The sequence below is a fragment of the Orussus abietinus genome, unplaced genomic scaffold, assembly GCF_000612105.2.
Source record: "Orussus abietinus isolate OABI.00-Male unplaced genomic scaffold, Oabi_2.0 scaffold331, whole genome shotgun sequence".
Taxonomy (NCBI): Eukaryota; Metazoa; Arthropoda; class Insecta; order Hymenoptera; family Orussidae; genus Orussus; species Orussus abietinus.
The window spans coordinates 52,807-80,308 of NW_019394476.1; the positions used below are offsets into that span (position 1 = coordinate 52,807).

Consider the following 27,502-nt stretch of genomic DNA (forward strand, 5'->3'; position numbering starts at 1 on the left):
ATTTGGGGTCATCAGATCGGAGGTAATCACTTTCCTCGGGAGGGGAAAATGGTTTACACCCTTTATCTGTAAATGCTCGGCGTTCTGTTACGGAATATCTTGCACAACATTGGCCGTTAATTTTCCAATGACTCCTGGAGAACACTTGGGAGATGTGTGAGCGTGTGTGTCGTAGTGCGGCAGAAGAGTAGGAGCTAGTCGCAATAAAAAAGACAACGACATAGTAACATTATAATGCGCTCTCCAAACACAGTACCAAACCTCTAGCTGAAGGTGATTCTACGTCAAAGTACCGACAGGAGATAGAAACTGCGCTGGCAACGATCACTGGCTAACTAGAGACAAAATTGTCAATCAAGACCCAAGCCGAGAAATTCGGCCCGGTGGACGGTATCATCGCTCTTACTATCACGGAGTCATATAAAAAGCTGGTCTAGCGCACCAAAGTCTCTTCTAAGAGTACCTAAAAGACACTGTTTGTATAAACGTAACGCATCTAGCGATCAACTGGTCTAAGACACCGACAGACTCTAAGGCGGTCATTATGTCCATATCGGAGGAAAGAAGTGCAGCCGAAAGTAACACTAAACGCACGAACCTCCCAAGACTAGCAGACCAAACAGATATGTAGACGCGTCTAGATAACGATAAGTAGACAGATACGACATAGACGCCGCGCCAACTAAGAGGGTCGAGTCGACGACTCGTTAAGAGACCGACTAATACTGGACAGAGATTGACGTAAGGTCGTTAACGGATAGACATAGCTGGAGGGGTCTGTAACTAAGGAGAAGAAAAGACAGAAGCCGACTGTTGGTTCGCAGAACTCTGACTGACTCACTTGGAATTTTCGAAACCAGCTTTAGCGGTCTGAGGACCCTGAAGGACCGTAGCATACGGAGGTCGACGTCCACGTTTGTTTCGGCGAACACGGTCATCGACCTAATCCCAAGGTACACCGCTAGAATCTATGCGCCACGGTGCGTCGTCGACTTAACGCTTTAAGGTCTTAAGCTAGGATTATGCACTAACGGGGTCCCGACTCCCCTCGTTCGCGCCCTTTCTCCCGGTTTGAGGTGTCGCGGTTATTTCGACGATTCAATGTCTTCCTGTGCGACTATCGAGTCGTTTTTTCCAGGTCGCGGATTGGGTCTGGTGTTGGAGGCCGCGGAGTGGTCAGGCCTGAGGTAGGAGGTCGTGACGCGCTCAGGACCGAAGTAGAAAAGAGCTACGACGTACTCAGGCCTGAGGTGGGAGGTTGTAACGCGCTCAGGCCTGAGACAGGAAGCCGTGGCTTGTTCAGGACTGAGATAGAAGGCGATTACTGACTCAGGCCTGAAGTAGAAGGTCGTGAGGCGCTCAGGAGGGATGTAGAAAAGATACGACATACTCAGGCTTGAGGTAGGAGGTGGTGCCGCGCTCAAGCGTGAGACAGGAAGCCGTGGCTTGTTCAGGACTGAGATAGAAGGCCATTACTGACTCAGGCCTGAGGTAGAAGGTCGTGATGCGCTCAGAAGGGATGTAGAAGAGATACGACATACTCAGGCCTGAGGTAGGAGGCCGTGCCGCGCTCAGGCGTGAGACAAGAAGCCGTGGCTTGTTTAGGACTGAGAGAGAAGGCGATTACTGACTCAGGCCTCAGGTAGAAGGTCGTGATGCGCTCAGGAGGGATGTAGAAAAGCTACGACATACTCAGGCCTGAGGTAGGAGGTCATGCCGCGCTCAGACGTGAGACAGGAAGCCGTGGCTTGTTCAGGACTGAGATAAAAGGCCATTACTGACTCAGGCCTGAGGTAGAAGGCCTAACTTGGTCAGGCTTGACATAAAAGGCCACGGTTCGCCCAAACATAAGGTAAAAGACCTATATAATACTCAGGCTTGAGGTAAAAGGCCGCAACTCGCTCAAGTCCGATGTAAACGGCCGCAGCTCCTTCAAGCCTAATATAGAAGGCCGCGACGCCTCAGGCCTGATGTCGGAGGCCGCGGCCAGCAATGGGCCGCGACTCACGGAACAAACCAGGTTAAGGATTAGGATATCGAACCAGTTTACCCCGATTCGCGTGATTCGGTTATCGCGAGGTATATCCCCGAGCTCGAATCCTGCCTTGAATGAGCCTCGTTCGCCGTCTATCGCGGAAATTTCACCAAGGGAGATAAACGAGTCCGACATCCCAAGATGTTTTAGGATCGTCTTGGTCTATTTATCCGAGCATATCGCCGATGCGACTCTTTCCCCTTCCTCGTAGGCCGTTTCTCTCGATCGGTTCGACGTCCTAAAGGTGAACCGCCGCGGCGAGAAATGACCGAAAAAATCGCAACGCCAGAAAATAGTGGTTATTATGCTTGGATTTAAATCGGCCAAAAAATGCCCAGACTGAAAAGCAATCCCTCGTTTACTTTTCTACACTTTAATATGTGAATTTACTAAATCATTATTGCGGCCGGAAATTTCAGTCGGAGCGTTTTCTCTTCGCCGTGCACGGACGATAGCCTCCGAGACCGACTTCTTGGCGTTACTCGACTCGATTAATCGAAGAGTCGCTCACCCAGTCACCACGACGAAGAAATCCATGATGTTCCAAATGTTGCGAAGGTACGAGCCACGGTGGAGGATAAAGCCCAGCGCCAGGATCTTAAGACTGGCCTCGACGCAGAAGATCCCGAGGAAGTAGACCTCGGTGTGCTCGAGCTTCTGGGCGAGGATGGTCTTGTCGTGCTTGGGCAGGTGCTCCTCGAGGGCGAGGACCACACAGTTCGCGATGATGGTCAGCAGGACGGCGTACTCGAAGGGCGGCCATTCGATGATGAACCGGGTGTGCTTACGTATGCAGTTGTCTTCGCTCAGGATGAAGAGCGAGGAAGGACCTTTGTTGCTCCCTCCCCCGCCGGCCCCTCCGCCCTGGTCCCGGCCTGGCGCCATGACCACCAGACCAGGTGCCTTTAACGAAAATTAATACAATGTTTAAAATTAAAAATAAATACAATGTTAAATGAAAAATCGGTGGCGTTGGAACCGATTCATTTGGAGATCGGTGAAAACGATTTTCTTCTTTAATGAGAATTAATTTAGAATATATAGAGAATTATTAGGTATTGTTACCTCGATTCATGCCAGGCCCTCAGCCTGATACTATTCAAGGAAATACAGAAATTAATGTAAACCGTAATTAACTGTAAATAAATGTGTGTTACTATTTTCTACGTTCCTTTTTCTTTAACGTATGAGCTTGCGTTCCCAGTATCGCGATAGTTTCACCTAAAATTCAACTTTAAGCCCTCTCGATCGAAGGATGAGGTCAGATGCGATTGCCAACAATTTTTGAAGCATTGTATAAGGCTCGAATAAGGATTCGGAATCGGGAGCAGGTTAAGGGCATCCCATCGCACCCCTTTAATGCAACGCGTACCACGCGTGGCCAGGGAAAGTGCGGGGAACACTTTCTCCGGAAAGGGGATACCTGTACGGGGCAGTTAAGCGTTTAAACCCCTTCCCTTAAAATGACGAGTTACACTTGCACGAGCTGCGCGGGAAGCACTTGCGCCTGCCGGAAGAATTGCAAGGAAACGGGTTAAGGGCGAGAAGAGGGAGAGATGAAAGCCAAAGGACACGCTAAGGAGGGTAAAGAAAGCCGGGGATCTTTCGCGGGTCGGGCATTTTATTTCGCGGAATATTTCCGCAAATATCCAAGGTCAGGCGCCATCTTGAATTTTTGTACCGAAAGAGGCTGCTCTTAGGAGAAGAGAAAAAAGAAACCTAAATAATAACCGATACCAAATAAATAAGTAATAAATGAACGAAGGTACCTCTATTCTCCGTTATTCCAGGGTAAATTACATCATTTATCATTTTTCTCCTGAAATTCAACGAAATTTCTTCGGGGATGCCATTCCTCGGGCGGAACAATACGTCCTGGAATGGCTCGCAAGTCCTTCCCACGTCTTCGGCGTCATTCCAGGACCAAGGAGGAGGATTTCGGCGTCGCCGAAATACGGACATTGCGTCATATTAAAACATGCCCGACGTGCCTCGAGTACTCGATGCTCGAAACGACGAGCAATTTCCAAATTTACATACATATTGACGTGGTGATCAACGTAACGGGTAATGCATTCTCGGGGAGGAGGGCGGAGGCGCGCGCTCGCGCCCAAGTTTTAAGGGAGGATTTCGCAATGTAAATCGAGCCTGAAAGCTGCTGAAGTGGAGGCAGAAGGAGCTTACCTCCTTTCCAAAGCTAGCCCAGTCACCGAGACCACTCGGTCCGGCCAACCTCTGCCTTCTCCGGTACTGACTCTCGTATCCAGGGCCCCTCTGTGCCGCCTCTTGCGCTGCCAACCTGGAAACAAGAGAAATTCCAACATGGGACATGGATAGAAAACCTGCCCCCTCGGGTGTCCAAGCAATTCGCCCACCGAGGTGTTCATTGAATTTCGGAAAGTACCTCGAGAGCCGGAAAAGATGTCATGGGAAACGCAGCTTAATACATGAAAGGCGTTGAGAAATTTAATCGACGTCGATGAAATTAAATTCATCTATACCCTTTTTGCTGGTGACGCTATTTTGAATACTCAAGTGGTAACATAACCTCGCTTGGCACATTACCGACATTTGCATCCATTGTAGACGTTTGTTATATTCTACGTTAAAAATTATACGAAGTGAAGAGCCTCATGGGTCATTTCGGTGGAATAATTATCAAGAGATCAAAGTAAAACGGTCGAAATCCTGTGAATTCATGATTTTTGATACTCTGATGGACCAATGACGCCATCTGTGATGGGAGCTACAATTAAATTTTTGCTAGACACGTGGTACCCACGGGACAAGCCAGCATTATCTTGCAATCGTTTCTGAAAGTGTTTTCCATATTTTCCCATTTAATTCTGTAGTATTCCATTTCTATAGTGTTTTAGATTGTTCGAGCTATGTTCTGAAACTTTTAATGTTTGCATCTAAGGCTTAAAAAGGCGTAAAACTGGTAAACATTCCCAGTATCGAGGTTACACTTTGCGGCAAGTAACGACTGACTACAATTTCGTGGCGTTTAGTTGCGTTTGTACATAAAATCGGAGCGACAAGAACACGCGGGACGAAGTTGCGCCCGAAGAAGCAAAAACGTCTTTATAGCCTATAAACGGCTGAGTTATGAAATCCTACTTAAGAATCCTCGGAAGTCGTCGCATTGACTCACAAATCGGGACGCAAGTGGAGGCTTGCAAATATTGAGCTTCCTGCCCTAAGAAGGAAGGGCCCTTGATTGAATGGGAGCATCGAATCGAAACGATTGATTTTAGGAAAAAGGGGTTAAGCTCGTTAACAGTCGGCGGGGCTTGACTTTGAATCGATGGGATGCGACGAAAGGAGCCTTTATCCTCGCGGCTTTCTGCACTAAACATATGAAATAGACATGAAATTCAAGAAGTTCGCGCAGGGAAGGTCGCTTTCCCGTCTCGACGGCATTTTCTCCCAGAAGAGGAGGTCGTTTTTAACATGGCGTCGCGCCGGGCGATTGATTTTGCGCAAAAACTGATTAAGCGGGTTAATAGACCTCGTTAATGGGCTTCGGGGCCTAACATCGAGTTAATGAAGTGCATTAGAAGGGACTTTTGCTACGGTGCCCGTGCGTGGCATCGCCGGAGTACCATCAAGGTCTCTTTAATGCAATAACTCCATGTCGGCCCCTGCACTTCGGCCTCGTGGAAGTGCTCGATCCCGAAGTGGCTCCATGGCCTCTTCGGGACTAGTTAGGCGATCGAGAAGGCCTCATCACGGATTCTCTAACGTGGTAATCGACCGGACGCTTACGTGCCCGACCTACGGTAATGTCCTCGACGAGGACTGCCCGATTCAGGACTGCGATAACTCTCCGACAATAGCCCTCCTCCTCGTTTGCAGAATTAATACCTCCGAAAGTACGCCAGGGTGTATCGAGGGAAGGAGAGCATAAAAGTGTTGCTTCTGGAGGGTGGACAAGGATCTCGTATGGTGTTTGGCTGGTAAGTGGGCGAAGAATTTGTGCAAGGACTTTTCCGGAAAGTAAATTTGCGGACATCATTATCAGAATAAGAAATTTTATAGAAAATTATGGACGGAACGAGAAATAAATATGTCATTCCTGAAGGATTATCGAGTATCTCCTGATGTTCGGACTGAGAGTAGACTGAGAATTTGAGCAAGGACTCTTCAAAAATAAATGTGGAAATACAATTATAAGATTGAAGAATTATTTAATTTCTCAACTTCTCGGTATTTTTCACAGAAACCGGAGAGGAAACGTCCCGAGTCAAGGATCCCGAATTCATACTCCAGAACACGTGCAGGTCAAGATGAATATAAATCCATGCAAACGCCGTTCCCAGGATCATTGGCAATTAATGTCGAGTAGTTCTTTGACGCCTTGTGTATTTAGACCACTCGAATAGACTGTTTATTAAATGCCCAACTCCGGCGTCTATCCTTTGACCAGCCTCCTTCATCGAGTCGGAACCCCTACAGACAGTTTTTCCAGGTGAAACATTTTTCCCCTTTCACCGACTTCGCGAATCTACTCGACAAAATGGTTTCCTTTTCCACGGCGATGTCGTTGAATACGTGCGTGTGGTTGAACCTCGCCTTCCAACGAGTCGAGCTCAGGGGTGCAGGGAGTGCATTAAGCATCCCCTAATGCAATAACGAACGCCGAGGCACTCTACATCGCGAGAAGTGTCGGCCAAGGAGCTCCGACGCCATGACACGATAGTTATTCACTAATCAGGCAACCGGATTTGACGGGGCCGCCCTTAATGAAACGTCTCGTCGGCCAGACGTTGAAGAGGCCCTGGCTCGGGAAGGATCATTAGCGAATTTATTCCTCGGCCGCTGATTAAAGATCGGACCTCGTGGCGAACAGAGGGGAGTTAATTGCCTGGATGAATTCGGTGACCCGTGCAAATTCTTACGTTGAAGAGGTCAGACATAATTCAGAGAAACGGTGATTTTCTTACGTACTTATCTTTGCATAACGTACGATATTATTTAATATTATTTCGGTCGTTCCATGAATTTGTGGAGAATTTTCTTCGGGGATGGACGTATGCTTAAATAAAATTGAAGTAAAAGGTGGGCATAAGTGGGTAACAGTGCCAGGGAATGTATTATTAATTAATACATGGCTCGTTTCGTTGCAAGAAATAACTGTTGAACCTTTTCAACACGTTCGACATAAGAATCTTTAATACCAAGTATTAAATTCTTCAAGTTTGGTCCAACAAATGACGTAACCATTCATATCTCTAATATCTGAAGCCAACTCTGTATGCAACATTTTTTTTTCTCCGTAAATTCACAAAAAGTACTTCATACAAAATCATTGTCATTGAGCTAATCGCGACATTGATGATTTCCCCAAAATCAATTTCACCGGAGTCAAGAAATTCCTTCGGCAAAGGACATTTAGATTGCGGCGAGTAATTGATTTCGTCCGAAGGAAGTGAATTCTTTTTCGCAAATTCACAAAAAGTATTTCATACAAAACCATCATCATTTGACTACTTGCGACATCGACGATTCCCCCAAAATCAATTTCACCGGAGTCAAGAAATTCCTTCGGCAAGAGACATTTAGATTGTGGCGTGTAATTAATTTCGTCCGAAAAAAGTAAATTCTTCGGCCAGTGTAAGGGGATTCGAAGCGAGTCCCGGTACGTGAGTCGCGAGTAAACTCGTGATAATCGCGCGAGAGAGGGGTGGATAGATATTTCGGGTGGGTGGGTAAATGTCTTGGGCGGTTTGCGTGAGTGTCGGGAATAAATGTCGCTCGCCAAGCCCGCCTACATTCGGGGAACGCCGATCGACCCGGGGGTGTCTGCCAATTTTATCTGTTATTTCCAACCCCCACGGTTGTCGGGCGTTCGCCCTCGCGGCGCCGTCGCCTTCAATGGCATCGGTGTATTTCTCAAAGGGTAATTACGACATCTGCCCGCACCCGGCCCCGTCAATGGCCCCGAAATTCGTCGACGGCTAATTTGCCATTTGAATCGCCATCCCCGATGACGAGGAAATTAAAGGGACCGCCTAATCAAACGGCCGAAGAAAACAGGTCGAGACCTCCACGGACGCCTCGTGGTCGTTTTTCACCCTCTTCGAAAGATCCCGAAAAGGAAAAGGAAGAAAAAAAATGAGAAATACAAAATCCAACTCCGTGTCGTAAATGCTACGCGATCGAATCGAACCGGCCAAGTATCAGATTTCGCCAAATGGAGCATTTCTTTGAGAAATTTCCAGAGCATAAAAGGATATCCTCCGAAGGGTCCTGTTTATTTTCACCGCCTTGAAAATATCCACAGGGAAGGATACGTACACGATTCCGTAGTATCCAGGAAATAAGGGTAAGGACTTAAATCCAGATTAATCGGCCGAGGTAAGAGGAAGCGTTCGTATATTTCTTTTTTTCCTTTTTCTCTTCAGCGGGCGTTATTTCGCTTTCTTAACCCCGAAATATCGAGAAAAGGTATTCTCATGATATCGCAAGAATATCACCGCCATAGATTTACTTATGCATTTATTCGAGGCGAGGAAAGTAAACGAAGCGCAGTAGATTAGTCTCGTATGTGGTCAACCGAGCGTGTACTCGTACTACTTAAGTCAGTCATTTAATTGAAAAACCCAGTTTCGAGGACCTCGACATCGTCTTCTGGTGTTTCGTCGAATTTCTTTCTCTTTCAGAATCCGCGAGCGATTTTTATCTTCAGTTTGTCGCATTTGGTAATGTTTTAATAAGCCGATATGGCAGCGCGTTCGCGATTATTTTCCCCTCGGTCCTGGAAATCGTTAAATAAATTTCGGGCCATCTTCGCCATCGTCACCGAGGAACGAACGGCGGAATAATTTCGACGAGAGGCCCCCCGGCTATGCCACCGGCGAAGAGTATTACGATTTATGCGACAATGAGTTTTTGCAGGGTCGCAAGTGGCGCGAATTCTGCTGCCAAATGGCCGTGTCGCGAGTATAACCGCGGCCCGAGTGCTGTTTTGCATCGCTGAAAAATTGACGGGGTGTCCCTTTTCTCCCCTGCGCGACCCCCGTCGCCCTTTCGATTGGAAATCGATTCCGCAACCGTTCCGCTCGCCTTCCGCGCCGCCTTTCCCTGCCGGTTTCCCTTCTCGTCTTTCCGGCGAGTTCGCGTTACTCCGAGGAGTCCCACCGGGAACCGGGTTCCATCAATTATTTCCGTAGAACCTCCGAGAATCTTGAGAACGCGTCCTCCCTGCTTTCATTTCGATCCCCCGTTACGCTATTATTTTTATGACTATTAAGAAAATTATAACTTCTATAAAAAGGAGCAGAGGAGACCGGAGTTCGTTTCTACAAGGGTTAAGATGTTACAGGATGCTTTTGAATGCTTCCGATAGGTGCAGAACCTCCACCTCGATGTATCTCTTAATTCATTCGACAAGTATTCTCAACACACGTAGGGTGGGTAAAAAAGTCCGAAGATACTTTATTTTTATATCACTTTTTGTATTTCGATCTGATTATAGGACATTTTTTAAGATGCGATCGAGCAGTGATGCCGATTGAAAAATTATTTTAACCATTTTGCAGGTTCGATCAATTTACATTTAGCATTTATTAAATTACGATACGTTTTATAATTAACTACAAGAACAGGAAAAATATCCAAAGTAAAACCGTATCAGTTTCCGAAACTTTCCCATTCCCAACATGCGAATTTCTCCCTGTCACCGCGCTAATGATGGTTATACGTACAAAAAATTAGATTACATAAAAAAATTAGTCTCCACTAAACCATTCAACATTCCAGCTACAATATTCGCGATAAATACTATAGTTTGTCTAGAAATTCACGGAGAATTCATCGACGTGTACATACAGAGAAAGCGAGACCTCGTGACCACGTGAGGTTTTCAAAATAGGTAAAATACGAAATTTTCTCATTCCCAATATGGGAATTTCCACCTGCCACCGTACCAAATTAAGTTACATCAAAAAGAAATTAGGTTACATCAAAAAACAATTAGGCCTGGTCTCTATTAAACCATTCAATATTCCAGGCGCAATGTTCGCGATAAATAGTTCGCCTATAAATTCCCGGAGAATTTGTTCGACGTGTACATAGAGAGCCAGAAAGCGAGGCCTCGCAGCCACGCGAGGTTTCCACCGCACGCCGAGTCAAGTGGTCCCCACGACCTCCCCCTGGGTGGTGACATCCGATATGACCGCCGAGGGGATATCTCGCGGCAACTGAAATCGGCAGGAATAACCATCCGTGAACGGGTTCGGGCCAATTCAATTCGCGTCCGCCGAGGGCCACCCCCTCGCGACTCCTCGGGAGGGTTCAACGAACCGCCAAAGTAGGTGGCGGCACCGGCGAAACGGGGCGCCCTCGAAAGACGGGCCCTGGGGTGGTTCCCCCGGATCCGGTCGAGACCGAGAGATCGACTTCAGGCCTCGAGCCGGAGGCCCGACGACGAATTCCCACCCGGGAAGCAGTCCGAGACTATACCTTTCCTGCGAATAACTGGGACAGAGTCGGGGCTCCGGCATATAGAGCACTTCTTTCGCTCCGAAAAGTAATCGTTACTGCCGGCAGACCCGGAAGCGAGCGCAACGTACTAAGAGATCCCGCCGGAGATCACTCCCGCTGGCGAAATGTGTCCTCTGACATGCTCCTCTGGGTGTCCCCTGCAACCCTTTTCTTTGCGGCTCCGACAGGCCGACCGTGGGGGGACAATGGAGCCACCCTAGATTTTTGGACAAATTTCGAGGAGGTTGATTACAAAGGAGGCTTTTGGGCCGAATTAAAGGCTGGGGAGGGTTGAGAGGAATTACTGAGATACCTGGTTCGATGTTTGGATTAAATGGGGTTTTATGGGTTGAATTATGTATATCGTTAACATGTATATTGTTGCCTGAATCATAAATGACAGCACGAAGCAATTATTTCGTTAAGAAGAAAAATTGATGTCGTTGAGTCAAACTAATTGTTGTCGACTTAAAACAAATTTGTTTACTCTATCTATTGCTTTGGACGTATTCGATCGTAGGATTTTGTTGCTTTTGTTTCTTTGAGTCAACGAACTTTTTTTTTCTCAGTGTAGTAGATAAATTAAAATGTGATAAAGGTAATAAGGACCTCTCCGTTTACACCTATTTTACTCTTCTTATTTTTTTTTCAGGGACTCGCGCAAGTACTTCTGTGGCAAGATTTCAGATTAGAAGTGCATAATGGCGATGACAGAGTGCAGGAATATGGAAGAGGAAGGCCGAGAGATAAACTCGGGCGGTCTAAGTGATTGAACCCTTGCAGGAGAGAGGAGTGGGATAACTGGGCCAGAGTCGAGCTGTGCATATCGGCCTCTCTTTCTACCCGAAAAGTAATCGTTACTGCTCGATGTGTCGGAAGAGAGCTAAATGCGAGAAACGATCTTGCCAAAAATTGCTCCACCCCCTCTTGCCTCCCTCTATGCTCGTCTACATCACCCCAGATATCGTCGACAAGGAAGGACAAGATTCTTCCCTATGTCATGCCAAATCTGCATATCACCCATTTCGATATTCGCGCTGATAACAGATACCCATCGGATTACTTGACGATATAAATTCAAATATCGCAAACACTTCCAAAGATTTATCAGTCTAGATTTTCTCGCGACAAATTCAGTTTTACAAAAAATGAGTAGAGAGAAAAGTTCAATTCGAACGATTTTCTTTTTACCGATATAGTTACTACTGTGTATTTTTTTTCCCTTCGCTTATTAGTCAACATTTCAGATTTTTGCAATGTGGAGGTTTATTGGAATCGGTAGGTAAGTGTTTTTATCACTTTTGGAGGAGAGTACGTCGAACGTTCCGTGACGATTGGAAATGGAAACGAGTGTTTCGCTGAAGTAATAAAATGTAACGATTAAACTCCGCCGACCCAGTGAGTGCTCGAAATCGATTTTGCTCCGATCGAGGATCTCGCATATTCGCGGAACACTTGATTTGAGCTAAATTAAATGCGATCGAGTGTTTACCAGGTTTCGCCAGATTTGATCGCCGAATTATCCTGCTGGAATTCCAATTTCTCTCGGCGCAGGCATCCATGGATATCGATAACGGGTCAACATTTATCATTGCGGAGACCGACATTTATCATCGGTGAGGAAGAGCTATGTATCGACTCTTTCCAAGTTCCCGCATCGAAGGAAACGAGATTTCCGATCGAATAATTTAGCGATCGAACGTTATCAAGCCGGGGAATACTTGATGGGGTCAGATTGTACACTAATCAAGTATTCCAAATAGGAGAAAAACTGCAAAGTACTCGATCTCTCCCGAGCTGGATTAAAAAGAGTATTTATAAATTCATATAAAAACATGAGAAAGAAGTCGGCGAGGGGTTATTCGGACCAGATTATCCACTAATAAACTATTCCAAATATTAAACTAGCACGCTGCTAAATTTCTGTACAGCCTTGATTAGAAAACATTGTCATAAATTAGTATCAAAGGCTGCAAATAATAGAAAAGAGCGACGAATGTTCGATCAGGCCAGATTGCCCACTGAGCGAGTATCTCAAATTCGAGACAATTTGCAAAATGATTAATTATCACAACATTGCATTTAGAAAAAACTTTCAAAGTCTGTAAGCAAAAAATTAACAAGCATGCCATCCCACGGTCTGTACTCTACAGCGTTGAGTTACCTGCATTTCAGAACCGCACATAACCTCTCAGAAAATCCTGCTCGGTGTCGTTAAACTTAACGTGTTCATTCTCTGTGTAGTGAACGAGAAGCATGTATCCTCCTTTTAAAAATTCCGAATCATGAATTCTACCAGTTCCATTAAAAGAGGACCTTAATACCCGATTTTTCCTTCCGAAAAATGTCTTCCGACACATTGATACTCAATTGGTCTTGAATTTAACAACACATGCCCATTAAAATTCCATGCTTAGTCAACTTAAGGCACATATCCTCCTTTAAAAAATGTCAAGTATCGAATTCCACTAGAACCCAAAATTCCATTAAATGAGGATCTGAATCCGCAACTTTTCCTTCCGAAAAATGGCTCCCGGCACGCCATACCTTATAGTCCTCGTCGCAGGATCTCATCCAAGTATAACACCGGCGCATCGATACGCAACTGGTCTTACCGACCTCATTACGCCCCGCTCGGCCGATAAAGCTTGACAAAAAGGGGCGAGCCGGCTCCTCCGGCCCCTCGGAGCACCGCGAGGGCCGTACGTGTCGGGCGGGGGGTAAATGCGCGAAACGATCCTGCCAAAAATCGCCCCTTCCTCCCCCTTGGCGCCACGGCGCTCCTTTCTCGGTCAGCCCGTCTCGCCCTCTCCCCGCGCGGTCCTGCCGTCACGGCCATCGTCGCCACCCAGCAGGGGATCGTCGTGACGTCACGTCACTGCCGCCATCTTGCCGAGTGACGTCAGCTCGCCTCGCAGCCCTTCGACGGGCCGCGCGCGCGTCAGTCTCGCCCGGTGCGCGGCCGCGTGCGCACGCGTGCCCGCGCCCCCCGCGTGTCCGTGTGGACGAGCGTGCACACGTGCGTCCGCTCGCCCCGGCGCGGCTCCCTGCATGCACACATATCTGGGTCGCTCGAGGCATGCGGCGGACACAGAATGCGTGGAAGCGGGGTTGGCTTGAATAAACTTCGATTGCGTTATTGTCGCACCTAGCTGCGTGCCCGCGATAAGACTCGAAATGCCGGACGGCCGGATTGATGGCAGCAATCGGACGAACAATGGACCCGCCCCTGTGACGCGGCTTATTAATCGGGATTCGCCTTCAAGATGGATTCGGAGTACCTTGAAGAGAAGGTTCTGAAGTATTAAGATGGCGCCGAAATGTGCTTTCGGAGATGAAACTAAAAAATTAGCGACACTGAAGTATTTAAAATGGCTTTTTTAATATACATTCGTTCTTTTGATAGATTCGAAGCGTCCTGAAGAAGAGGTCTCCTGCCGAAGCGTTAAGATCGAGTACAAATGGCGGTTGAAGAAAAGAGATTTAAAAAATTCCGGACACTGGATAATCAAAAACGGGAGCTGCCGATCAGCCCTAGCAATATTTACGAAATATTTGCGACCTCCTAGTTTTCGATAGAAATCGATGCAATAAATACAAACGAAGTCTGTTGCGTTTTTTTATTCTCCCTTATCTGGAAATACGAGTCCTTACTCATACCCCGTTTATAGCAGATGCAATAAATACAAACGAAGTCTGTTGCGTTTTTTTATTCTCCCTTATCTGGAAATACGAGTCCTTACTCATACCCCGTTTATAGCGGTAAAAGACGTACTTTACGGCATCGCAAAAAATCAAGGCATGAGTCAGGACCACCCCGTCCGCGCTTTCGTTTCTCAATCCCGTTTCCCTGAAATGTGTACAACCCCTTTCAGGATGACGTCACGCAAAGTTGATCGAAGGGAGGTTATCCGAGAAGAGGACGTGGGCGGAAAATATTTCGTCGGATTGGCGGGCAACTTTTGCGTTTACATCCCGTGGCTTTACCTTGCCGGATTAACGGGCAGCGTGTCGGGGGTGCGCGCGCACCCCTTCTGACATTTCCCGTTCTTCGGTGTCGAATTGAATCTGCGATCTCGGCTTGCGTTCTAGCCTCGCTGGAGGGAAGTTCCCCTCGACTTGGGTCTGCGGAATTTAGATAAGTAACCCCCCCACGGGGGTGGATAAGAGAACGCGTGCCGCACCTCTGCGCAAAAGTCGAGCTTGCTCGGAGGTGAAAACGAGGGCGCACCCCCTCAAAGGCCTCGCTTGAATGGGATTCTTTCCTTTTTCTCTCCTCCTCTTTTTTCTTACGAAGTCTCTTTTATCCCGTCCCCTGGAAATTGGGGATTAAAGACACCGCATCCGGGGCCTGGAAAATTGGATCATGGAAAAACGGGCCTGCCAAAGTGCGATAGAGTGGTGCATCAAAATTTCCTCCCTGCCAGATGCACCCTCTCTCTAAGAAGATCGAATTCGAAACGCTACTCTTCATGTTACACTCTAAAAGCGTCTCCTCTTCGATTTTTATGCCATTCGGTCATACATTTCCGTGAAAGTACTTATACGTAACTGACGCAGAAATATAAAAATACCCAGATATATATCTAAGAACAATTAATTCTGACAGATTCACAGACGCATAATATATATCGTACGGATAAGTTCGATCAGCCTCTAAAGTGTGACAGAAAAAAATTAAATGCGTCGGCTTAGACCGACCTTAAGGGGGTGTGTCTGACAGGAGTTAAGGTTTTATCTACTTTCCAATCCATACCGATAAGGAAGTGATACGAAATTGTACGAATACTCGGGTTTAAATTTAAAAAGCCGTCATTTTCGTCAGCGCATGGATACGTTGTACATGCGGTACGGATGTATATGAACCGGAAGTAAACGTATTTACTAATCAGTGGGTTTCGAGGTTAAGGCGGTGTCTCACGAAAACCTCCCTTCCGGGCCCACACGTGAGATATAGCCATTAAAAGCGCCCCATTGACGCACCCTCAAAGCGTTTTGGCCCCTTTTTAAGCTCGCCGGTATTAATACTCGGTCTGTCGCAGTCGGGGGAAGAAGTCGACAATGAAGTCTCCGCATTCAGCCGAGTGCACCGTCCGACCGTGGAGCTTTTCGAGCTTACGTGGAATTCCGCGGAATGGAGGCCTCGTGCAATTAGCGCGAGAGGGCGGCGAGGGGGGAGAGACATCCAGACGTTCTAATACCGAGACGCGAGGCCTCGTAAATAGCACTAATAGCTTTGTCCGTGCATTAAGCTCCGTGTAAACACGCGCAAAGAGGGAGCCCGGGGGTGCAAAGAGTACGGGGGGGGATCCTGGAGATGGCCACGGGTAATAAGCCGCCTACATGCCTTAGCAAAATTACCGTTCTGGTCTATTTGCCTGCGAGAGCCAGAAGTTAACTGCGCGGGCGTGTATACATGTATATTAATAAGAAATTCTACCCCGCGGAAAAAAATGTACGCCCTGGTGCTGCGGCGGATCCCATGGGCATGAACGCCGTTTAATTAAGACGTATTTCGATAATGAAAATTATATTAAAGGTATAAATAAAAATTCAAGTTGAGTATATCCGATGACCATGTATATGTTTGCACCTTTCTGCGGAAAAAAGAATCGAGGGTGTGTAGAAGTTTCGAATTTGCCGAGGAAGGGGCTGGAGGAGTATCAGGGGGTAATATGTCGCCAACATGCTTTAGCAAAATTACCGTTCTGGCCTATTTGTCTACAGAGCCTGAAGCTCTCTTCGTGGGAGTCTCCGTATATATGTATATATATACATCTACATATATATTAATAAGAAATTCTGCCGCCCTGCATAGTCGGAAAAATATACGCGCCGGTATTTCGGTGAATTCCATGAACATCAATGCCGCTTAATAAAGATGTATTCGGAGAATCAAAATTGAATGTCCATTTGACGAAATTCATTTCATATTAAACGTATTGACGAGCATGATGAAAATAATGATAACGTACCTCCCTCATTTTACACATACATCCTGCTCGCCGGAATAATCGTAACGCGTAGAAATTAAAGTTGGGTATATCTGATAATCTGATAAGTAGTTGAGGATTAGAAAAAAAGACTACAACCATACCTTAATAATTATGAGTACCGTTTAACTAAGAATCGAACCACTATCTCTTTACATTACCCTGTATACGTATATTAAACAGATGGACGTTTATTACGATATTGTATAAGATTACCTATGTATGTGACTTCTTACGAGGAAAAAATCGAAGCAATTTGGGGATATAGAATATGCAGGGGAGGGGGTGGAGGGATGGCAGGAATAAGCCGCCTACATGCCCCAGCAAAATTACCGTTCTGGTCTATTTGCTCGAAAGAGGCAGAGGTCACCGCGCGTGTATATATGTATATATATGCATATGCGTATGTATATATAAGCACGCCATACATTTGTTTTTCAATGCTTCGAATGTCCAATTAACTAATTGGTTAAGTCCCGGTCTTCTTGGGGCCGGACTGGGGGGCTTAAAAAATTCATTAAATCCCAAAGACACGCGGGGAGACACCGAGGGGATTCCAAGGTGCAAAGAGAGCACAAAGCGATCCTGGAGGAAATGTCCGGCCGTAATAAACCGCCTACAGACTCCTGAAAAATTACCGTTTGGTCGATCTCCCCGGAAAAGGCGGAGGTCACTGCGCGTATGTGCACGCGCGTGGGCGCGACCTGCGTATATGCACTCACGCATCCGCCATTTTCCCCCTCGATTCGTCCAATTCGGTATATATGACCGACATTAATATCGAGGAAGCAGATAATTAGATGAAGATGGAATGTCGCAAACAGAACTGCGCCCAATTCTTCGACGCTTATTTTCTTCTACACTTTTATACGCTTTTCAACTCTCGCGAGAAGATTAATTCGCGAACCATTCGTCATGATTCGCGGCGCTCCCAAATTTAAACTTGTGTAAAAATTTATTATATTCCATTATAAATTAATTCTTTAACGAAAATCACCACGATTTAAGCGGTGCTGAATTAAAACTGCCCGGATTTAATTTCACGATCTTTGAGATGTGATGGTCCCTAAATGTTCGATGCTCATTTTTCTCTACACCATTCTGCGCTTTTCAATCCTCGCGAGAATATTAATTCGCGAGCCATTCATCGCGATTTCTGGCGCACCCAAATTTAAATTCGTATAAATATTTATTTCCCCGGAAATTAATTCAGTAAGAGAAATCATCACGATTTAAGTGCAGCTATATTAAATGTGCCCGGACTTAATTTGATGATCCTTGAGATGCGACGTTCCCTTTTCGGTATTTTGAGCATGTTCATCGTGTTCACCTCCCTCGCTCGCCATGACACGCGGATCAACCCTCGAACCGGCCAAATCCCTTTGCACATTTCCATTTAAATTTACCCCGTGCCGACGAAAAATTCATATACTCTCGGGAAGCGCGTTTGAAAATGTCCGCTATGTTATCACGACCAAAGGGGTGATTTAATACCTCGAATTTAGGGTAAATATTAAAAGGCAGCAACTCGATTTTGCAACTTTTACTTGGACGAAAATATGAAGTACTTCACGTAGGATATGTAAAATAGGAACGATGTATAAAAATGGAAAGAAAGATCGAAGGAACGAATGCGCAAATTTGTAACAAATTTAATTTCATTCCAGATCAATATGGCTTTTATAGTTACATTCGTGTTATTTACTGATGATAAGCGAGCACTATGTCATGTATATTGAACTTGCAGCTTTTCATCAATTTTTCGTTTGTACGATATGAGTTATAAATTCAAACCGTTTCTCAAGCATTGTAGTACGATCGCATAAGGTACGTTCACACTCTAAGCCTCTTCTCCTACATTGTCAGTTTAGCGATTTTCCCCCGGAGGATATGAAATCGGGTGAATAAACTCACGTGAGATGAAAGTGCGAGAAGCGAGCACTCTCACCGAAGATACAAGATCAACCCCCAAGCGTAGGTTTTATCTCCGATTCATAACCCTCCTATCAGCGCCGGTCAAGATCAAGTCTAGCAACTTATAGAATCGGGTGAATACCATCAAGGGAGGGGAAAATTTCACCACTGAAATACATTAATATATTGATATCCTTTTGTACGACTTTCAAGATTCTACCGACGTTCACTTCAATGTATCGTCCATTAAGATTTACGTAAATACCTATTAAACTGAATTTTATTTATATTTGACACGCGATAATCGATTTAATGACTTAACAGTCCTTGCACGGATTAAAAATCTCCCCAAAATGGTCACAAATACCTGATCTTCCTTTTGTAGATTAACTATACTTAATATTCCCACTTAAATATAAGTCTCCCTCAGGTCTTCGTAGATTTTCAATCGAAGTTCATATCAGCCAAGGGATTTAATTGTTGTAACATGGAAGATGCATCTCGTCGAGATTTCTCCAATTAGCTTGGATCCCTATCCAGCTGGAAGTGACTCGGCCTCGGAAGGAAGTTTCAGCCCGGAGTCGCGTAATCAGCGGGCATTATTCCAAGTGTCTCGAAATCGGGGTAAAATCGCGTTACTGCGCCGTATATACGCATACACGGGCCAGGGATTAATCCCCGCGCAAGAGTAAACAGCGAGTAGTGCAAACAGGGTTGAGTCGGGCCCTCGAGGCGCGCGCGCGGCGCGTGAAAGCGATAAGTAGAAGTCTGACGGGGAAAGTGCTCGAGATCCGATCCGATAATGGAAAAAGGTGGAACGACTGTCAGGCCGGATGAATCGGGCCCGAGACACTAATTGAAGAACCGTGATCGCCTGCCGGAAACCGAGTCCATCCCCGGCGCGGCCGCCCTCTGTAAAGTGGAGAGTTATCGGAGCGCGGGTCTGGACAAAAATTAAAGGAACGAAAAAAAAAAAAGAAAAAACAGGAAGAAGGAACAAAAAGCAACGAGAGCATTTACGGGGGCACGTCACCCTAGGGAGCAGCTCGTCCTCGATTTCCCACAAGGGGTTGTTTTTCAGGCGTCACCCCCCTGCGCCAGGAGTCACCGTTCTCGTTCGATAAAAATTTCAGTCTTACCGAATTTAATTCTTCTACTCGGATAATTGGTTAAATGTGTAAGGTTAATAACGCGTAGTTGCAGGCCTTGCAATCCGTTATTTATTAAAAAAATGATTATCTCCGTCCCGTCGAGCAGCCTTCGCGATGCTTACGCAACGTTTAACGAGGCCCCCCCACTTGTTTATCCGCGGGTGATTAAAAGTGGTTTCGAGCGAGGCAGTAACGCTCGTTATTATGTAGATTTAATGAAAATTGACCAAGCAACTCGCGCACACGCGTGTACACACCCGGGGCACGCGTGTACCCGTAATAAGGGGGAGACACGCGAGAAGGTTACGGCTAAAGGGACATTACCCAGTGATTACGCCATTACCGAGACCTCGAGGCTGACGAGGGAAGTCTATTGAAACGATTGCGAGAAACCTGGGAGGCGGGGGGGAGAGGATCGGTGTCGTCAAATCGACGATAACCCAGGAGAGAAGGCGCCGTGGGCCAATTTCGAGAGTTCGCCCGCGGCAAGGGAGGAAATCCTTTGTCAAGCCGAGGGCCGAAAGGGATCTTAAAGCCGGGCCTAAAAGCGAGATACCCGATGGGAGGGGGCGTGGGTGTGTCATCGCAGTGAGTTGCCAGGAATAGATTTTGCATAGTTAACGACACTCGAGGCAGTCCCGAGCACTGACTGGTGAGTGTTCCTCGGCCGATCAGCACTTTAGGAACTTAACCTCGTTTCGGCGCGAAACTTAAGCGGAGTTTTCATACGGCGACTGCCCGCCGGAAGGAGAGGGCCCCGATTGGCTGCCGATGACCTATTCCCGAGGGGTCTTCTTCCTGGTCGGGAACCATTGGTCGATTTGGTAACATCGGGAACCACACTTTTTCCATTTCCTCGATATAAGGCAAACTTTTCCTCCATATAGTTTACATAGAGGTTTCTTCAGGGTTCGTATTAATTAAACCATTTTTTAGGGAATTCCTGAGTGGTCTTCTTCCTGGTCGACGACCATTGTTTGATCCGGTGACATCGGGAGCAGGGCTTTTTCCATTTCCTCGTTGGCACGGTGTGAGTTGTCCTCCACGCAGTTTGCATCGAGATTTGTTCAGTTGTTTGTATTAATTTCTGCATTTTTTTTTAGAGTATCGGGACGGACGAGGCGAGGCCAGTTACGTGGGCGAGGATGTTAGCTTTTACACGGGGGGTTATCGATGTCGGGTAGTATAAAAAAAAAGCGTTCAGGACACGGCTGGTCAGCTCGCTATATTGGTCCTCCATCGAGCGACCGTGTCGCGCCCCGGCCGGCGAGGAATCAGCTCCCCGGTTGTTACCGTTAATAATTATAACTATTACGAGGGGGCTTACGCGACTGGGAGGCTCTAACTTCTTCGGCAAGTTTGCCCCGCGAAGTCAACTGATTGGCCGCGAGCGAGCACCGAAACTCCCATTTGGATTGGCCCCTCTCGGAAGCCCGCGAAACGGGGCCGTTAATTAACGAGGGAGCGTTCGCCGAATTAGCGCGACCCGAAGCAAGAATTCGTTAAATCATTAACGGTGACGTCAAGATCCCTGTCGCTTCACCTTGTCCTAGGCTTCACCGATCCCGAACGTCTTCTTGGCAACTCACGACTCAATTAAGGCGATGTGAAAGTGGCATCTGAGATATCAATAGTTTGTGAAATTTTTCCTCCGAACTGGGTCTACCGAATCGTTTCAAATTCAATATGGAGGCTACAAGGAAAATTCTAACCCCCCTAAAGTGTCAATTTTTCCAAAATTTATTTATAGATATTTCAACAATATTATACAAAAAATGGGGCGTCAGGACTTTTCTTATAGCCTCCATATTCACGTTATTAAGTATGAAACGATACACACGGTTCGGAGAAAAGTTTCATTAACGATTAATCCCTCTGAAGGCACTTTCGTATCCCCTTAATGATGACTACAGCGGCTCCTGTAGTCGCGTCTGACCAGCACGCCGACTACCACTACTGGCGGGCGTTCCGCAGTGCTAACCGCTCCGAGCCGGCCGTCTGCAAGTGGAGTAAGGTTGCGTCAGTCAGACCATTATCCGTGTTTCCGCCTCCAGACGCGCTCCGCGTTTATAGTGCGGCATTTCCGCGTGTCTGAGTGCACTTGAGGAGTTACTACTGACATAATGCCCGTCCCAGCTGCGACGCAGCTAACGCACGGCCGAATTAAATGGGGAGGGAGCATGCGAAGTAAAAGGTGGGAAGAAAATAAATGGTGGACCCCCGAATGCTGCCGGTTTCCTACCAAGTCGGATGTACGTGGCGCGGCTAAATTAAAAAAAAAAAAAAAAAACAAGAAGAAGAAGTCGAAGTAACAGTACGCGGTTGAAGTGCACCCGAGAATTATTAAAACGGTCGGTGGTATTCAATTTCGCGCATTTTCATTACTCGAGCCGCTTCGGCCGAGGGATAATTGACCCGCTTTACGGTGTAATTCCCCCCTTAACACCGTTTCAGTTCCAGGGTAAGGCGGTGCAATTAAATAGGAGGTACCGCGGATTATTTCCACCAGTTCGGGCATCGCACGCATTGTGCGAGGATAATGACGTCGTTTCGGGACGATCAAGGCAGGCCTCTGCGATGTTTCCTTGTTTAACCTCGTTCCGCGTAAAAAGCGAAGATGACGACGCTCGGACGACACCGGCGACTTAATAAATCGAAAGACTGCCCTTGTCAATGGTAAGGTCGGTGGTGGCGTCGCGATGTCTCCGCCACTTGCCAAGTAGTGCCAGGAGATTCGAGGCGGACGCCAGGACGCCCCCGCGACGCCCCCGCCGTACGCACCCACACGCAAGGAAGCTCGCCCATATCCGGTCGACATTCCCTACGCATAGTGCGGACCTCTTCCCCGCGACGTTCCGAAGGACGTCGCGGCGCCAAGGATAGATCCTCGAGATTCCCGCAATTTGTCAGCATCCCCCCTTCTGTCCTAGAAAGGACACCCCGGGCCAGAATAGCGCATCTTGCCCCAAATATAGGGCCACGTTAGAATGCCAATTACGCCCTCGGTAAATGTCCCGCAATTAAAGACCGATTAATCTTAAAAATGGACAATAGAAAGAATTATTAGATATTATTAATTATTCTTAATAACCCTTTCAAGAAATCCCGTGGCCCGTTTTGTACCGGTCGTTCCGGACATTGTCATTTTTACTTCTTACTTCTATCATCGTTATTTCATTTTCTATGGCGCAAATTAATTCACGGAATAACGCTCTCCTTAGCGTATTACCGCGCCACAAAGTCTCGTCGAAAAAGTCAAATCACAAGCCTGATAATATATTATCACGTGCCCGGTTAGATGTAAGCGTAAGTATAAGTGCATAAAACGTATACTTAATTTCGAAAGCACCTCACGGAGTAAAAGCATAATTTTATCATCGAGAGTACTCGAAGAGGCCTCCGAGTCTTAAAAGCCTCCTCGCAGGAGAAACTTGAATCCTCGGTTGTTCCCAACTCTCTTCAGGTCCCGATAAACCGGGCATTTTCTTGTTCCTCGTTTAAGCTTGTTAATTTCTTCGCGCTTATCGAGCGCGCGGCCATTACGGCGGCGCTTCGTCATAGATCGATAGAGGGCTCGTGAGTGCAGGACGAATTGTCCCGAATTCGGGAGAACTCGGTAAAAGTGCAAGGGATGCAGTTAACCGGGTTCATTAACGTGAACACCGGGCCAGAAAATTATTAACAACCGGGATTGTCCTCGTAGCGGCAGTTTGGTGTTTGTCGTAACGGCCAGGCTGACTCATCCTGTACACCCGCGTGTACACGTAAGCGTTGTTTCCAGGTAAGTGCATCCTTGCCAGGGTACATTCGCCATGTTTTAATCACGGAATTCCGCGAATCCACGGGCTATAACGTAACGATCCGGCGGCGCATCGTTTACATCAGAACTATTTCCAGGACGCGTAACGAGGCCTCCGTCGCGGTAATTATGACTCTTCCCCGTTCCGAGATACATAGAAAGGACGTCCGAAAAGTAATACGCTTTCCAGGGAAAACTAAGCGCCCTAATTACCGGCCTTGTTATCGATTACACCGGGCACGTTACACGGTCATTGTAAATCGATCCGCCGATGTCTGCTCTGGACGCACCCTCTGCATGCAGGGAGGTGGGATTTATCGCCAACGCCAAATGTGCATCCAATTATTATTATTTATTCATTTCTGATATTTTATTATCGAGAGTAAGTAGGGCATCGTCATCCACGCTGTTCGGCATTGCTCATATATTTCGAACCACTCGATGGAATTCCTTGATTTCGTAAAGAATTAACTGGCAAGTGAAATTACGATACCTGACATGAATGCATATTAAACTAAAACGTGTATTAATTGATACGTTAACCGGTAATTAAAAAAACCAGTGAATGTCGTATCACCTTAAGAGGTAGGGACCTAAAATATACGAGAGACGTGTAGTAATTTTAGATGGAACTTGGATAAATATTCCACGAGGATTCTTCTGTAATATCGAATAAACGGTAATAAATTGAACGTATATTTCAGAAATCGTAAATCTAGCCGGCGATGACTGGCCAGGACGCATCCACGGAGGGGAGCAGTCAGGGTGTATCAGCGACACGATTTTCGATGAGTTACCGCCGAGTCCGGTTAAATGGGGCAAAGCGAGGCATTTGTAAACGTCAAAGTCCGACCGCCTTCTTTCCGAGTCCTGGTCATAAACGTCCCTATCATTGAATATTTTCAGTATTATTCTTTCGCGTAAACAATATTTTCTAAACCCTCCTCCCTTAGGAAAGGAAGGCTCCTAGAAAATACCCGTCACTCCCAAGCTAGTCTTTCTAAACCCCCCTCTGGTTCAAAATTCGGCAACCCCAAAGATTACCGGGGAAAGAAAACATAGGGGTTGAAAAAATGGATCAAATCCTGTAAGAGATTCGACCACCCCGGAGAGATCCAAATCGGGGGACCGTGGCGGACATTAATCTCGCGGCGACGATATGCAGTCGAGCGACCCCCTACCCGGGGGGTGGCCCTCGAAAGGCTCGACAGACCGGGCCTACGTAAGAGGGAGGGAGACGCCTCGGCGAAAGTACACGAAAGGTGTGTACCAGGGTGGCGAGTGACTATATACCTATCGATCGTTCATTCATGCCGCCCTTTCGCCCCTGCGCCCTCCCCGGTGCCCCTTCGGCCCAGAGCCGGCCGCCCTCCCGGAGCGCGCCCCAACCCGCGGCGATGCCAGTCCTGCCAACTGAAACCTACCCCTAACGGCTCGTCACACGTGGCGCTCCACGCTGACGCGCGTCTACCAATCGCGGCCTCGCGGCGCCTCCCCCCGCGATCCCCACGGGGGTGCATCGAGCCGTGTTATTCCGCGCCGCCGAGGGTTGCGGCGCGTCCGCGAGGACGCGGCCACCCCTTACCGCGACGCGCCACCCCCTGGGGTGCCCAGGACCGATCATGGGGCACCCCTTGGAAGCAACCCTCTAGAACCGAGAGGGCGAAGGTGAGGCGGATGCCGTCACAAAATTGTCAACCTTTGGCAAAAATTATTCCTCGTTTCCGGAAATATTGCCAAAAAGAGGATCGCGGGTATCTTGCATAACGATGAGTACAACGGAATGACCATGTTGAATTTTCGGTGATTCCGATGAACAGTTCTCGACGATTTGCATATCTTAATGCGAGATATCTCTTGAAATCTAATACTTTACACGGCGAATGGTTAAAATAGTGTATAGGGAAATAGGTTAAAAAGATCTATAAGTGTCTAATGGTCTATAAGTCTAATAATAGGGTAAGCGATTATTTTATTTGATGTTAGAACTGCGAATCCCCCCTTTTGCTAGATTCAATCCACCTTCTCAAATGTATTAGCTAAAAGCTCCTCTGAAGTCAAGATTCCATCTCCGCAGGTATCTCCTTCGTGAGACAGGTGCAGCGGCTGAGTAGTGAATTGTTTAAAGGACGGAACCGTTCCCTGCAACTAATTAAATAGCTATTGTTGAGAAACAGACGGGGTAGCTCGTTCCCGGTTGAATACCCGGCATGAAACCGCGGAACAATCCCGACGTCATCGACAATTTTTCTCCCGGTGGGTTTGCGATGAACAAGGGTAGTTCCATGAGTCCCTTCTTCTCCCGAGATGTGCAACCGTTTCTGCTAAACGACTAAATATACGGAGAAAAATTCCGAAAAAATTATAAATCATTTTTAAAAATATAACTCGGCGAGCCGAGTGCTTTCCAGGCATGTCCTGGCGCGGATGTCCTGATCCACAAATCAGAAAGGAATTTTTTTACCCGATTTCGAACCTTTTTCCTACATCCTGCACGTTGTGGCCACAACGTGAGGGGGTAAACAGTGGCTCCACATTAAACTTGCAACGGAATTACCGGAAATAGGCGCGAAGAAGGACACGAGAAGGAGAAAGAAAATAGGATTCGCCAAGAATTCTTCGGTTTATGAGAGCGACGCGATCCTTTTCAAGCACAGGTGGTGCAAGTTTTGTGGGGTCATCATTGGAAACATATGATTGAATCATTGAACAGATAGATGGAAACGATACATGGTGATATTTGATCCTGAGAAAAGAAGGATTTTCTTTTCGATTTAATCTGCGGAGGATAAATCTGAGGATGGCCAAGAATTTATGATTTCTCGCGCTTCTCATTTACGGTGCAGAAATCTCCTAGACGGATTGATTGATGACTTCTCGAGCGAATGGGTGGGACGTGATAAAAAATGAAGGTCCTGCGGGGCTTGTTATCAATATCAATGAAATTGCAATGAACCTGTGAGTTATTAACTGGCGCAATGAGGGATCACGAGCACGTCATGCATAATATTTTGGCGTGGTCCTAGAGCGAGATGAAATCCCCCGATCGGGGAATATATTTTAGTTCGACAAATAGAACCGCTTAATAAGGAAATTAATTTCTCATCGGGCTAATAAAGGGTAGGGGTGAATAAAATATTTTTCCTCCGCCTAAGGGGCTGTACATCTGCATCGAGGAGTACTCTCGTTCATGCTCAAGGACCAGACAAAAGTAAAAAGAAAAAAGAAAAAGATAATTCCCAGCCACATTTTAATTTCACCGAGGCATTTCGAAATTCCATCTTCCTCGGAGCGATTTTCCGCGCTAATTAAACGTAGAAGTGGATAAAACATTCGTAGCGGGCCTAAGAGACTAGATATCTACATTAAAGAATATTCTCGTTCATGCTCAAAAATCGGACAAGAGTAAAATAAAATAAAATATATTAACAGGAACGTTTCGGTTTCACTGAGCAAATTTGAAATCCGGAACTTTCGCCACATTTGAAGCGTTTCCGGAAACCGGCGACGTGCCAGGCAGCTCCTGAATGTTTCATCGGTACCACATAAAATACCCAGGATGGCACGAAAAAACAAAGACTAGTAAATATAAATCCAAAATATTCCCATTCAAGTGACGTCTATTTATGCGGCCGACATGAGGCCGCACTTGCCGCAGGGAAACGTACCGACCGAGTTTTCGAATTACACCTTTTGGGCTCTCAAGTACCGACGCTCAAGGATTTGTGCATTTTCTCGGGGGTAGAAAAAGAAGAAAAAAAAAAAGAAAAAGAGGAAAACGAAATATTATGGCGTAAATAAGGTCGAGGCCCTTCTATTTACGGTACCAACATGATGCCGCGCTATTCACGCGAGCCATCGTGAAAATCCACCAAGTATCCGAAAACCCACCGTCCAATCTGCCCATCGTTGGATAAATATTTTCCCACCGCGGAAGGACACACTTTTTCCCCTATTTTTCTCGTTTACTTGTGTTTTAATTTCCTCTTTTGAAGGAGAAGGAGGAGAACAGGGAAAAGGGGGGCTAAACCACCCCCGCAATGGCTTGGTGCAGGGGGAGGGGTCGTTGCGGTAGGGGCTGCCTAGATTGTAGTTAATTGTCAAGGAGAAGAAAGGACCCCGT

General features: G+C 46.7%; 1 protein-coding gene across 1 annotated transcript in view; it reads right to left on the reverse strand.

The window, feature by feature from the left end:
• LOC105703268 (voltage-dependent calcium channel type A subunit alpha-1) overlaps positions 1-27,502 on the reverse strand; it is an 83,518-nt gene that overhangs the window by 48,805 nt on the left and 7,211 nt on the right. The window contains exons 2-3 of the mRNA XM_023432489.1: positions 4,220-4,334; positions 2,547-2,938 (exon numbers count right to left, since the gene is read on the reverse strand). Of these exons, the coding sequence (XP_023288257.1) occupies positions 2,547-2,920 (374 nt within the window). The 5' untranslated portion in view covers positions 2,921-2,938; positions 4,220-4,334. The remainder of the gene's footprint in view (positions 1-2,546; positions 2,939-4,219; positions 4,335-27,502) is intronic.